Below are 12,814 nucleotides of genomic sequence, written 5' to 3'. Positions count from 1 at the left end.
AAAGGAAAGTGACTCAATTACCTATATATATATGTATACATTCTTTTTTTGTATTCTTTTCCATTATGGTTTATCTCAGGATATTGAATATAGTTCCCTGTGCTATTTTTATCTGTTCTAGAGCAATAGCTTGCATCTGCTAACCCAACCTCCCAATCCATCCCTCCCTCACCCCACCCTTTCCTTTGATTTCTTTTTTTTTGAAATCAACGTCTCTCTTAGCTCTGAGGTCTGCATGCTGATTGAGGATCCCCTGTGGCTTTTGGTCACTCACATGGACCTTAGTAATTGACCACACAAAATGACACCACCCTTCTTCCTAACAAAGGCTAATCTTTCAGCCTTTGTTTTACATCTGTCCTTTCTAGCTCTTTGCACAAGAGGTGATCACATCTCTTGCATGTGTTTTAGTCTCTGTGACTGCACTCCTACTCAGCTATGTACACACTCCGATGTCTCCCATCCTAACAAACTATTCTACTGTGGATTTTCTTCTTTCTCTCCTGTTGCCTCAGTCAAGGTTCTTGATTGCTGGTACCACATAACTATTTCCTCATTTCTGCTTTACTGCTCAGTCTTTTCCTACCTGATATCGCTGAAATCACCAAAGGCCTCCTCAATACCAGACATAATGGACTTTTTAGCCTTTATCTGAGGACTTAAATACTGACCACTACTCTTTCTTTAAATTCTCTTACCCCTGGCCTTTCAGACATTATCCTTTTGGTTTGTTTTTGTTTTTGTTTTTTGACACACTGATTGCTCCTATCTCATCTCCTTTGAGAGATTGTACTCTGTTTTATTCCCATAAATACTGGTGTTGCCCAGTATTTTGTCCTCAGTACTTCTTTACTTCTTACTTCTTTATCCCTCAACTGAGTGATTTTTTTTCAATCATTCATTCATTCATCAGTATGTGTTGAGTATATACTATGTGGTAGGTACTGTGCTAAGTGCTAGGGAGACTGTGATGAACAAGACAGATACACTCTCTGTGTAATAGGTCTTAGTCTACTTAGATAAATATTAACAAAATAATTAACTGCCATGGCTTCAGTCCTCTTCTTTTTCTGATAACACTCAGATCTGTCTGCATCTTGCTTGATTTGTTAGGTAAACGTTAGCCAGGACATCTGAAGTAATAAAAATCATTGGGATGGCAAAACACATGTGGTTACTTTGAGTTGTGGCATTTGATGAAGCAGAAGCACTGGATCAGTCACTTAAAAGGTTTCACTTATTATTACCCCATGTTTTACACTGCCTATAAGGCCATAGCACAGGAGAATGTTGTCTACAAATTTGAGATTCTCTTTTAGGCTCAGTGACTGAGTCACTTTTGACTTAATTTTCTTCAAATGTTTGCTGTTAATTATAAGAGGATAGTTAGCTATCTTTAATTTATAGTTGAAAATAATAACACAGTGGAAATGAACTGGGATGATCATATTACCTCAGTCTTTCTGGAATATCCCATTTATATGTTATCTCAGCATAATGTAGATAGCACCTCCTTTCACTTTCAAAATTGTCTCCATTTGAACTGTAGATTATATAGTTACTGTAAAACCATTTTTCAAAGAAATTTTTTAAAAAAATATTTGTTATTATGCCTGCTATTTTTTTAAATCCTAATTTTTTCTTTACTACTTTACAGTCAGAGATTGATGGAATACAAATATTTCTGGACTAAGACTCTTGCATTACTTGCTTTTACTAAAAGGGAGCTAAACAGCATTAAAAATGAAATATATGATCATTTTAAAAACTGGACTTCACTGAAGAGAGAGGTTTTTCTACAAATTAAATCAATAAGTGAAACAGCCTTGACAGGTTTGTTAAATATATTTAAAATATAACCATCCTTCTTTTGTAAATTGCAGATCATAAGTAATGGAATAATGATATTTCATTTTATGTGATGGGAATTATGATTAATTTTAAACCTATTATTTCTTTAGATGACCATTAAAATCTATTCCAGTCCCAAAATTCAATAATTATAGGCCTGATCTAAGATAAGCTCTGATATGTCAGTCTTGAACAGTGACTAGAAGTCTGGTTATCCCTGTTAAGTGTACAAATTTGTATTTTAAAACTTTTTCTTCTGTTAATGACTGATCAGATTAGATCTAATTAGATCAGATTTCCCACAGATAACAACTATAAATTCTGGACAAAATTGCTACTTGAGAACACTGGAGAGTGACCAAGTCTAAACACATGGAAGAAACATTAAAAAAAATTGAAAGAAGGTCTGTTACTGTGGAGAAGGCAATGGCACCCTACTCCAGTTCTCTTGCCTGGAAAATCCCATGGAGGGAGGAGCCTGGTGGGCTGCAGTCCACGGGGTGGCTAGGAGTCCGACACGACTGAGCGACTTCACTTTCACTTTTCACTTTCAATTGAAATTGAAAGAAGAAAAATTGAAAGAAGGTCTGTTACTGTGGAGAAGGAAATGGCAACCCACTCCAGTGTTCTTGCCAGAATCCCAGGGATGGGGGAGCCTGGTGGGCTTCCGTCTGTGGAGTCGCACAGAGTCGGACATGACTGAAGTGATTTAGCAGCAGCAGCAGCAGCAGCAGCAGCAGTAGCAGCTAATTACTGTTTGAAAAAAGCCAATCTAAAAAGGCCATACACTGGATGATTCCAACTATATGATGTTCTGGAAAAGGTAAGACTGTGGAGATAGTAAAGAAATCAGTGGTTGCCAGGATAAGAGGGAAGGATAATAGGTAGAGCATGAGGGTTTTAGAGCAGTGAAACTATTTTGTGTGCTACTATAATGGTGAATATGTGTCTTTATACATTTTGTCAAAACCCATAGAACTACATCACTGAGAGTGTACCCTTAATGTAAATTATAGATTTATGATAATGATGTGCCAGTGCAGGTTCATTAATTGTAAAAAAATGTACCACTCTGGGGCAGGATGTTGATGGTGGAGAAGCCATGCATATGTCGGGGGCAGAGAGTACATGGGAATTCTCTGTACTTTCTGCTTAATTTTGCTATCAATTTAAAACTGATCTAAAAAAATATATTATTTTTTTAATTAAAAGAAGAGAATAGCACTGGTTGAATTCCCTGTTTGTTGTTGTTGTTTGTTTTGGTGTTTATTAAATGACTGTTAGATTGAGGGCAGTGTACAATCTAATCCATGCAGGGAAGCTAAAACTTTGATAAAATCTGTTGTCTTTTTGGTTTGAAAACTTGTGGATAGCTATCAAGGCAGCCCTAGCTTTGAGAAGTGCGAGGATACCCTCAAAAAGAGATAGAAAGAGAGCTCAACTTTCGCTTATAAATTCTTCCCAGATCTCTGGCTTATCCCTGAAATAGACTTTAAACAGCTCATCTAAGGTTAAACTGACATTACTGCTACTTACCCTAAGGAGAAACAGTCTTAAGTATTTGAGTTCAGCCAAGTTAACTACTTGTTAAGGCAAGACTACTAGAGTGGGTTGTCATGCTTTCCTCCAGGGGATCTTCCTGACCCAGGGATAGAAACCATGTCTCTTGCATTGCAGGCAGATTCTTTACCTACTGAGCCATTGGGGAAGCCCACTAAAACAAAAAACAAAAAAAAAAAAAAAAAAAATCAATACTCTAGAGGAGCATAATAGAATCCAGCATCTCCATAACATAACATCCATAGCATTTAGGATAAGAAATGAGAAGATGCCTTATACTCAAGAGTAGACAGTCAATACAGACCAGCCTTGAACTGGACTAGATGACATAATTAACTGACTAGGATTTCAAATCAGCCATTAACTATATTCAGTGACATAGAGGAAAATAAGCTAATAATGAATGAAAAGATAGAAAATCTCAGCAAAAAACTACTAAACATTGGAAAGTCAAGAATTTAAAAATATAATATCTAAATGGGAGAATGGCATTGAAACATGTAAAATATCATGCATGAAACGAGAGGCCTGTCCAGGTTCGATGCACGATACTGGATGCTTGGGGCTAGTGCACTGGGACGACCCAGAAGTCTGGGAAGTTTACCCCAGAGGGATGGTATGGGGAGGGAGGAGGGAGGAGGGTTCAGGATGGGGAACACATGTATACCTGTGGCGGATTCATTTTGATATTTGGCAAGACTAATACAATTATGTAAAGTTTAAAAATAAAATAAAATTTTAAAAAAATCTACTGGATAGACTTTTATATCATATTGTGATTACCAAAGAAAGAATCAGTGAATTTTAAGATAGATCAATTGAAATTATTCAATTTGAAGAAGAGAGATATACATTGAAAAAAATGAACAGGAAAGGATTAAAATATACTATAAGTAATAAATATCAGTAAATATGAAATTCCTTTTTCCTTTAAATTGAAAAATGTCTACGCTCATTTAAAGTAAGAATTATAACACTATACTCTGGGGCTCATAAATTATTTTCATTTAAGTTTTAACATGACAACTGGAGCATAAAGAACAGAAGGATGGGGTAATAGATCCATATAGTTGCACGCTTTTGTATTTTATGTGACATGGTGCAGTATTCAATATATGTAGACTAAGAAGTTAAGGATGTATAATCTCTATATCAACCACTAAAACACCAAAAGCTATTAAAAAGCTAATAATAATGGATAATTAACATCACCCAACTTAAGATTTATTATAAAATCACAGTAAACAAGTCACTGTAATACTGGCATATGAATCAACAATAGATCAGTGAAACAAAATAGCCTTGTAAATGACACCTGTTGATATGACCATTTCACTTTTGACAAGGCACCAAAACAATTCAATGGGAAAAGAAAGTCTTTCAACAAATTGTGCTGGAACAACTAAATACTGATGTGGGAAAATATACTTTGACTCCTACATCACATTGTACATAAAAATTAATTCAGGATATATCAGAGTTAAATATAAAAGCTAAAACAAGGAACACCAAAATATCTTCATGAATTGATAGTAAATAAAGTTGTCTCAGAGGACAGAAGTAAGAACTACCAAAAAAATTGATTAATTAGACTTCATCAAAATTAAAAACTTCCACTCATCAATAGATACATTAGGAAAATGAATAGGTAAATCTCAGATAGAAAATATTCAAAAAATCTGTGACAAAGGACTGCTGTCCAGATTACATAAAGAACACCTACAAGTCAATAGTAAAAGGACAAACAATCCAATCAAAAATGCCTAAAAGATTTGAGTAGAACACTTTACAAGAAAAGATATACCAATGACCAATAAGGACGTGAAATGGTACTTAGCATTGTGAGTCATTAGGGAAATGCAAATTGAAACCAGTGAGATACCTGTACATACCCACTAGGTTAAAGTGAAAAAGACTTGACAGCAGCAAATTTTGGTGAACAGGGCAACGGAAACTTTCATACAACAAAAAAAAAACTTTCATACAAATTGATCAAAGTATAAAATGCTATAGTCACTTTGAAAAAAGATCTGATAATTTTTTAATAAAACTAAAGATACGTCTGTCTGATAACACTGAAATTCTTCTCTTTGGAATTTATCATGTCCCGCAAATGAAAGCATATGTTCATAAAAATATTCAGTAACTTTATTCAAGCTTTATTCAAAATAGCCTTATGGTAAAAGCCTAGAAGTACATCACTAGAATGGATTATGTAAAAATAAACAACAACTGAACAAACAGTGGAATATAAAATGGACTATAGTAATGCAGTAACCTGGATAAGCATCAGAAATATTATGCTGCCTGAAAGTAACCTTATACAAATAATTGCATATTGTAAGATTCCATTTATATAATGTTCTAGAATAGGCAAAACTGATCTACAGTTGGGAAAAAAGACAGAAGCAACACTAGTTATCTCAGAGGGGAAGATTGACTCAAAGGGACATGAAGGCACTTTTTGTGGTGACAGTAATGCTTTCTATTTTGACAGAGGTTTGGGTTACACGATGGATGCATTCTTCAAAACTAATCTAATGATACATTTGAGGTTTGTGCATTTCTTTATAGGTAAAATTCCATTAAAAAATTAGAAATCTATATTTAATGCTAGTTAATAATGTGTTTAGGGAATCAAATATATTGACTTATCTTGAAATGCATAAAAATGTAAGTTGAATAGATGAGTAGCTATGTGATAAAGCAAATATAGTAAAATGTTAATTGAAGAATCTAGGTGTTGTGTATATTTGGTTCAATACTTCCAACTTTTCTGTGTATTTTAATTTTTTTTTCATTAAATGTTAGAGAAAAGAAAGCATCCTAACTGTATAACAACTTCAGCTAATTTTATTATATGATGTGTGCCTTTAGAGGTGAATTGTGTATGATAATAAAGTACTCCTAAATTTTTTACTTAATTTTGAGGATTAAATTTAGACAAATACAGATAACTATTATAACAACCATGTTTTCAGCTGCAAAACTAACAATTTTTAACATTTTACTTTAAAAAATATATAATTGTTTATACTTTAATATGTATGAAAAAAGAAAAGTGAAAGTCACTCAGTTGTGTCCGACTCTTTGCGGCACCATGGAATATACAGTCCATGGATTCTCCAGGCCAGAATACTGGAGTGAGTAGTCTTTCCCTTCTCCAGGGGATCTTCCCAACCCAGGGATCCTGCATTGCAGGTGTATTGTTTACCAGCTGAGCCACAAGGGAAGCCCAAGAATACTGGAGTGGGTAGCCTATCCCTTCTCCAGGAGATCTTCCCGACCCAAGAATCAAACTGGGGTCTCCTGCAATGTAGGCAGATTCTTTACCAACTGAACTATCAGGGAATCCCAAATATTTAAAGGTAAATGGAGAATCCCACGGACAGAGAAGCCTACTGGGCTACAGTCCATGGGGTTGCAAAGAGTCAGACATAACTGAAGCAACTTAGCACGCACGCAGAAATCCTACTGGCAGGGCTCTTGAGTCAGAGAGCCAAAGTTCACATACTGACTCTACCACTTACAAAATCTCTGGACCTCATTGTCATCATCTGTAAAATGCACATGCACACACACACCACAATATGCCTATGACAGTAAAAATCAAGATATGTCAGCTTCTATTATTTTATTCTTTTTATTCTAAAGTCTATGTTCCTTCTGTTGTATTAGATTTTCACTTATCCTACAGAAATGTTCATTTGGTTGTCTTGTAGATTTTCTCCTAAATAATGGAACAAAATTAATGCTCTTCACCTATAGTTTAAATATATGTATATATATGTGGTGTACTGGTTTAGTCGTGCAGTCATGTCCAATTCTTTGTGACCTCATGGGCTGTAGCCCACCAGGCTCCTCTGTCTATGGAGATTCTCCAGGCAAGAATACTGGAATGGGTTGCCATGCCCTCGTCTAGGGGATCTTCCCAACCCAGGTCTCCCGCATTGCAAGTGGATGCTTTACCATCTGAGCCACCAGGGAAGCCTTTCTCTCTCTCTCTCTCTCTGTGTGTATATATATATATATATATCTCCAAAGAAAATGAAAACACTAACTCCGAAATATATCTGTACTCCCTTGTTCATAGTGGCATTATTTACAATACATGCAAACATGTCCAAGACATGGAAATAACCTACGTTTCTGTTAATAGGTGAATGGATAAAGAAATTGTGAGATATATATAACACAATATTATATATCATATAATATTATATATTATAAATTATATATATACATATGAAGAAGAAGTGAAGTCGCTCAGTCGTGTCCGACTCTTTGAGACCCCATGGACTGTAGCCCGCCAGGCTCCCCTGTCCATGGAATTCTCCAGGCAAGAATACTGGAGTGGGTTACCATTTCCTTCTCCAGGGGATCTTCCTGACTCAGGGATCGAACCCGGGTCTCCTGCATTGGAGGCAGACGCTTTAACCTCTGAGCCACCAGGGAAGCCCATATATATTTATATAATTGGATATTATTCAGCCATAAAAACTGAAATCCTGCCATTTGGAACAACATGAATTGACCTTAAAGAGGTTATGATAAGTGAAATAAGCCAGAGAAAGATAAAAACTGTATGATCTTCTTATATGTAGAACCTAAAAAAACAAAAAATAAACAAGAAAAGCTACTAACCAGATGCATAGGAAAGAGATTAGATTTGTGGTTATCAGATGTGGGATCGAGGGGAGGGAGAAGGGGAGTTGAAGTAAGACTGTTAAAGTTTAACACTGCTCTATGATATGTAGGAAATTTGTTAAGAGAGTAAATCTTGAGAGTTCTTATCACAAGGAGAAAATTGTTATTCTTTTTATTGTATCTATATGAAACTATGGATATTATTAAACCTATTGTAATCATTTCACAATAAGTATAGATTAGACCATCATAGTGTATACCTGAGACTTATACAGTGATGTATGTCAGTTATTTCATAATTAAAATTTGAAACTAAATATATATGTGTATGTATTTATTTAGATCCATACAAATATGTTTAACAAGGTATTTTTTTTGAGATATAGTTGATGTACAATATTATATATAGTTTCAGGTATATAACATAGTGATTCACAATATTTAAAGTTTATATTCCATTTACAGTTATTATAAAAAGTTCACTATATTCCCTGTGTTTTGCAGCATATCCCTGTAATTTATTTGTTTTGTACAGCCCAAGTGGTTCTTGATAAGAGTGATAAGGTTTTTGACAAGGATGCACAGCAGAGGAAAGATAGTCTAGCCTTTTCAACAAAGGCTGGATGGTTCTGGGTATCAAAGACTTTGATCTGAACCTCATACCTTATATAAAAATTAACTCAAAATGAAACATAATTTTAACTGTAAAAGATAAAGTTATTAAACTTTTAGGGAAAAAGGAGAATCTTTGTAACCTCGCATTCTTAGACTGAAAAGCATATACATAAAAGGAAAAACTGATAGAGTGGACCCCAGCAAAATTAAGAACTTTTCCTCTGTGAAAGACCCTGTTAAAAGGATGGAAAGGCAAGTTACAGACTGGAGAAAATACATATCTGGCAAAGGGCTTTTATCTAGAATTTATTTTTTTTTAAAACTTTCAAAGCTCTACATCAGAAAAATAGTTCAGTTAGAAAATGGGCAAAATACATGAGCAGAAATTTCATTGAAGAAGATATGCAGGTGGCAAATAAGCACAGAAAAAATGTTTAGCATCATTAGTCATTCAGTTCAGTTCAGTCGCTCAGTCGTGTCCAACTCTTTGCGACCCTCAATAACCTCATATATGCAGATGACGTCACCCTTATGGCAGAAAGTGAAGAGGAACTAAAAAGCCTCTTGATGAAACTGAAAGAGGAGAGTGAAAAAGTTGGTTTAAAGCTCAACATTCAGAAAACGAAGATCATGGCATCTGGTCCCATCACTTCATGGGAAATAGATGGGGAAACAGTGGAAACAGTGTCAGACTTTATTTTTTTGGGCTCCAAAATCATTGCAGATGGTGATTGCAGCCATGAAATTAAAAGACGCTTACTCCTTGGAAGGAAAGTTATGACCAACCTAGATAGCATATTGAAAAGCAGAGCCATTACTTTGCCAACAAAGGTCCGTCTAGTCAAGGCTCTGGTTTTTCCAGTGGTCATGTATGGATGTGAGAGTTGGACTGTGAAGAAGGCTGAGGGAAATGCAAATTAAAACCATGATGAGATACTATGAAATATCTCTTACAATGTCTAAAATTTTAATTGAGTATAGAAGTGTTGGCAAGGAGAAAAGAAACCAAATCACTCAATATTGCTGGTGAGAATGTGACATGGAATAGCCATTCTAGAAAATAACTTTACAGTTTCCTCTAAAGCTAATAATGCACTTAACACATGACCCAGCAGTTGCGCTTTTAAGCATTTATCCAAAAGAAATAAAAATCTAAGTTCATGAAAATACCTGTACATGCGTTTTCATAGCAGTTTTATTCATAATAGCTCAAACTGGAAATAACCCAAATGTCCTTCAATGAATGAACAAACTGTCCTTTGTCCATAACATGGAATACTACTCAATAATAAAAAATAAATAGATTATTAATACATGCTCAAGGGACTAGGCTGAGTGAAAAAAAATCTAGCCTCAAAAAGGTTACATATTATAAGTCTATTTATATAGCATTCTTGAAATAAAATTCTAGAGAAGGAGAACAAACTAGTTGTTGCCAGCGATTACAGCTGGTGGGGATAGGAGTAGGTGTGGCTATAAAGGGATAGCAGGGTAACTTTATGGTGATAGAATAATCCTGTATTTTGATCGTATTGGTATGAATAATTATATAAACCTACATATGTGATAAAATTGCAGAGAGCTACGCATATGTGCATGTGTGTGCGCACACACACACAAATAAAGGTGTGTATAGATGGTCAAATCTGAATTAATTCTGTGGATTTTACCAGGATCAGTTTCTTAGTTTTGATAGAGTACTGTAGTTATACACAATGTGAGTATGGGAAGAGGAGGAATAAAAGCAGCACAGGACCTTCCCATACAGTTCTTTATAACTTCCTGTAAATCTCTATTTCAAAATAGAGGTGTTTTTTTTTTTTAATCTATATAGTGTTTTATGATCCCTTCGTTAAATAGTCACTATTTTAATTCACTATTCCATGTCACATTAAAATAGAGGTGTTTTTTTTTTTAGTCTATATAGTGTTTTATGATCCCTTCATTAAATAAATAGTCACTATTTTAATTCACTATTTCATGTCACATTAAATAGTAAATCTAGCATTTCAGAGTTTTTAAATATTATTTAATATCAGTATGCCTTGGTGATAAGGTTATATATAGAGGTTTCCTAAAAGCTTATTTACTTAACATATTTTTATGATACTTTGACTAAGCTAACAGGACTAAGAACAACAAAAAAGTCTTATCAAGGCAAATAAATTGTATGAGATTAATTTTGATACTAATAATTATACTTGCATCAGGTAGCAAATTATATCACACCTACTTTAAAGCTTTAAAGTAACTTTAAAACTAAAAACATCCATTGGCTATAAACTTGGACAATATTACATTTTATTTTATTTTATTTTTTAATTATTTATTTTTGGCTGTGCTGGGTTGCTACACACGGGCTTTCTCCAGTTGTTGGTGAGCTGGGTGCTTGAGCTTCTAATTGCAGTGGCTTTTCTTGCTGCATAGCACAAGCTCTAGGTGCATGGGCTTCAGTTGTCGATGCTCACAGGCTCTAGACTGCTGGCTGAGTAGTTGTGGTGCATGGGCCTAATTGTCCCACGGTGTGTGGAATCTTCCTGGACCAGGGATCAAACTCATGTCCCCTCTATTGGCAGGCGGATTCTTTACAACTGAGCCATGAGGGAAGCCCCACAAACATTTTAAATAATATACTTCTTTTTTCAATAGTAACTTTTGTGATCCACACTTTTCGTAAGATTGATGAAATTAGAGATAGAATAGGCCTAATGTGCTTATCCTATTTAAAATGTTTCCTTCTTTTAGATGTGTGTATTTACTGCCTTACCAAGTCTGACATTAAATAATTTAGGGCTCAAAATGCTTGCCTCTGAAGTGAAGGGAGAGGTAAAATACATATGTGGTATATTAGAAACTATTAGAAGCTTTGCTCAATAATGCCTTTACTCATTTAGTAGATATTTATTGAGCTTCTGTTAATTCTACGATATTGTAGTAGAAATTATAGGAGGAATAAAAAATGAGTAAGATACTGTTGTTCAGTTGCCAAGACGTGTCCGACTCTTTGTGACCTCATGGATTGTAACACACCAGGCTCCTCTGTCCTCCACTAACTCTGGGAGTTTGCTCAGATTCATGTCCATTGAGTCTATTACCCCTGGCCTAAAATAACTTGCAGTCTAATAGGAGGCCACATGTTTACATATGATCAATGCCATAGAAATGGTGTAATTGGTGTAACATATCTGGTCAGGAAACATTTCAAGGCAGAGGTAGCACATGGGATAGTGAAAAGATAGGGAAAGCATAAAGTGGGTACAATGACCAGAATAAGTAAATCATAATTTCTGAATCCCAAATTGGGACACATAACTGACAATTATGAAGTTGTATTAATGACAAAGGTAGGATTGAGTATTTGACACCAGGATTGCCATAGGTATAGGGAATGTATAGTTTGCCAAGGGTGAGTTAATTGACCCCATTGTGTTTACTCTTCTAATTCCATGTTAGAAACATTGTGCCTCCTATTAGTTTTTAAATCTTGCTGTACTTTTCCATGTGTCAAAATATATTTCACAAATGAATTTTATTGCAGATTCTTATTCTTTTAATATCAAATAGAAAGTCACATTGACACGAGTAGTTATTTTAGAGACAGATAGTAGTGTACACTGAGAGAGTCAGCTGCAAACCTAACCAGTATCATTCTGGCAGACGATAAATAGGTCACAGCATGTGTGTGCTCCTCTGCAGTGTCATTCTGACTTCATCTTAGATAGATATGCTTAGGGTACGGTACAATTTATTCAGCCATAAGAAGCCACCTTTATGGCTACAAAAATACCCAGGAAGATTTTTTTTAGGCCTGAAGAAAAATTGCAACCTCCTTGTTTTCTTCAACTGTATTCTTTTAAAGACTCTATGTACTGTTAGTAGTTTTCCTCACACAAATGGCAACATACCCATAAAATTTCAGAAGCATAGAGCTAGTCTTAGGGGAAAAAATTCCCATGTAAAGGAACCCCCTGGAATATAATAGACCCCCACTTATTTGGTCTCTGCCAAATTCTTTATCTAGGTTTTCCATTTTGACTAGGAACAAAAGTGAAGAAGGTGCCAGACCCCTTGTGTTCATGCCCTTGGTCTACCTTAAGTGCCACTTTTTCTTCCAGATGTACTATCTTCCCACAGAAAAACA

The 12,814-nt window shown here is 35.1% G+C and overlaps 1 protein-coding gene and 1 non-coding gene across 2 annotated transcripts in view; one reads left to right on the top strand and one right to left on the bottom strand.

The window, feature by feature from the left end:
• Nucleotides 1–12,814, top strand: part of LEKR1 (leucine, glutamate and lysine rich 1) — a 192,128-nt gene that overhangs the window by 47,513 nt on the left and 131,801 nt on the right. Inside the window, exon 3 of the mRNA XM_005902068.2 lies at nucleotides 1,658–1,833. Coding sequence (XP_005902130.1) covers nucleotides 1,658–1,833 — 176 coding nt within the window. The remainder of the gene's footprint in view (nucleotides 1–1,657; nucleotides 1,834–12,814) is intronic.
• Nucleotides 7,794–7,866, bottom strand: TRNAW-CCA (transfer RNA tryptophan (anticodon CCA)). Its single transcript has one exon. It is a non-coding gene; the product is annotated as a tRNA-Trp (tRNA).

Source organism: Bos mutus, chromosome 1, assembly GCF_027580195.1.
Source record: "Bos mutus isolate GX-2022 chromosome 1, NWIPB_WYAK_1.1, whole genome shotgun sequence".
NCBI classification, from domain to species: domain Eukaryota; kingdom Metazoa; phylum Chordata; class Mammalia; order Artiodactyla; family Bovidae; genus Bos; species Bos mutus.
The sequence above is the reverse complement of the archived record's forward strand: the minus strand, read 5'-3'. Positions and strand labels throughout refer to the sequence as shown.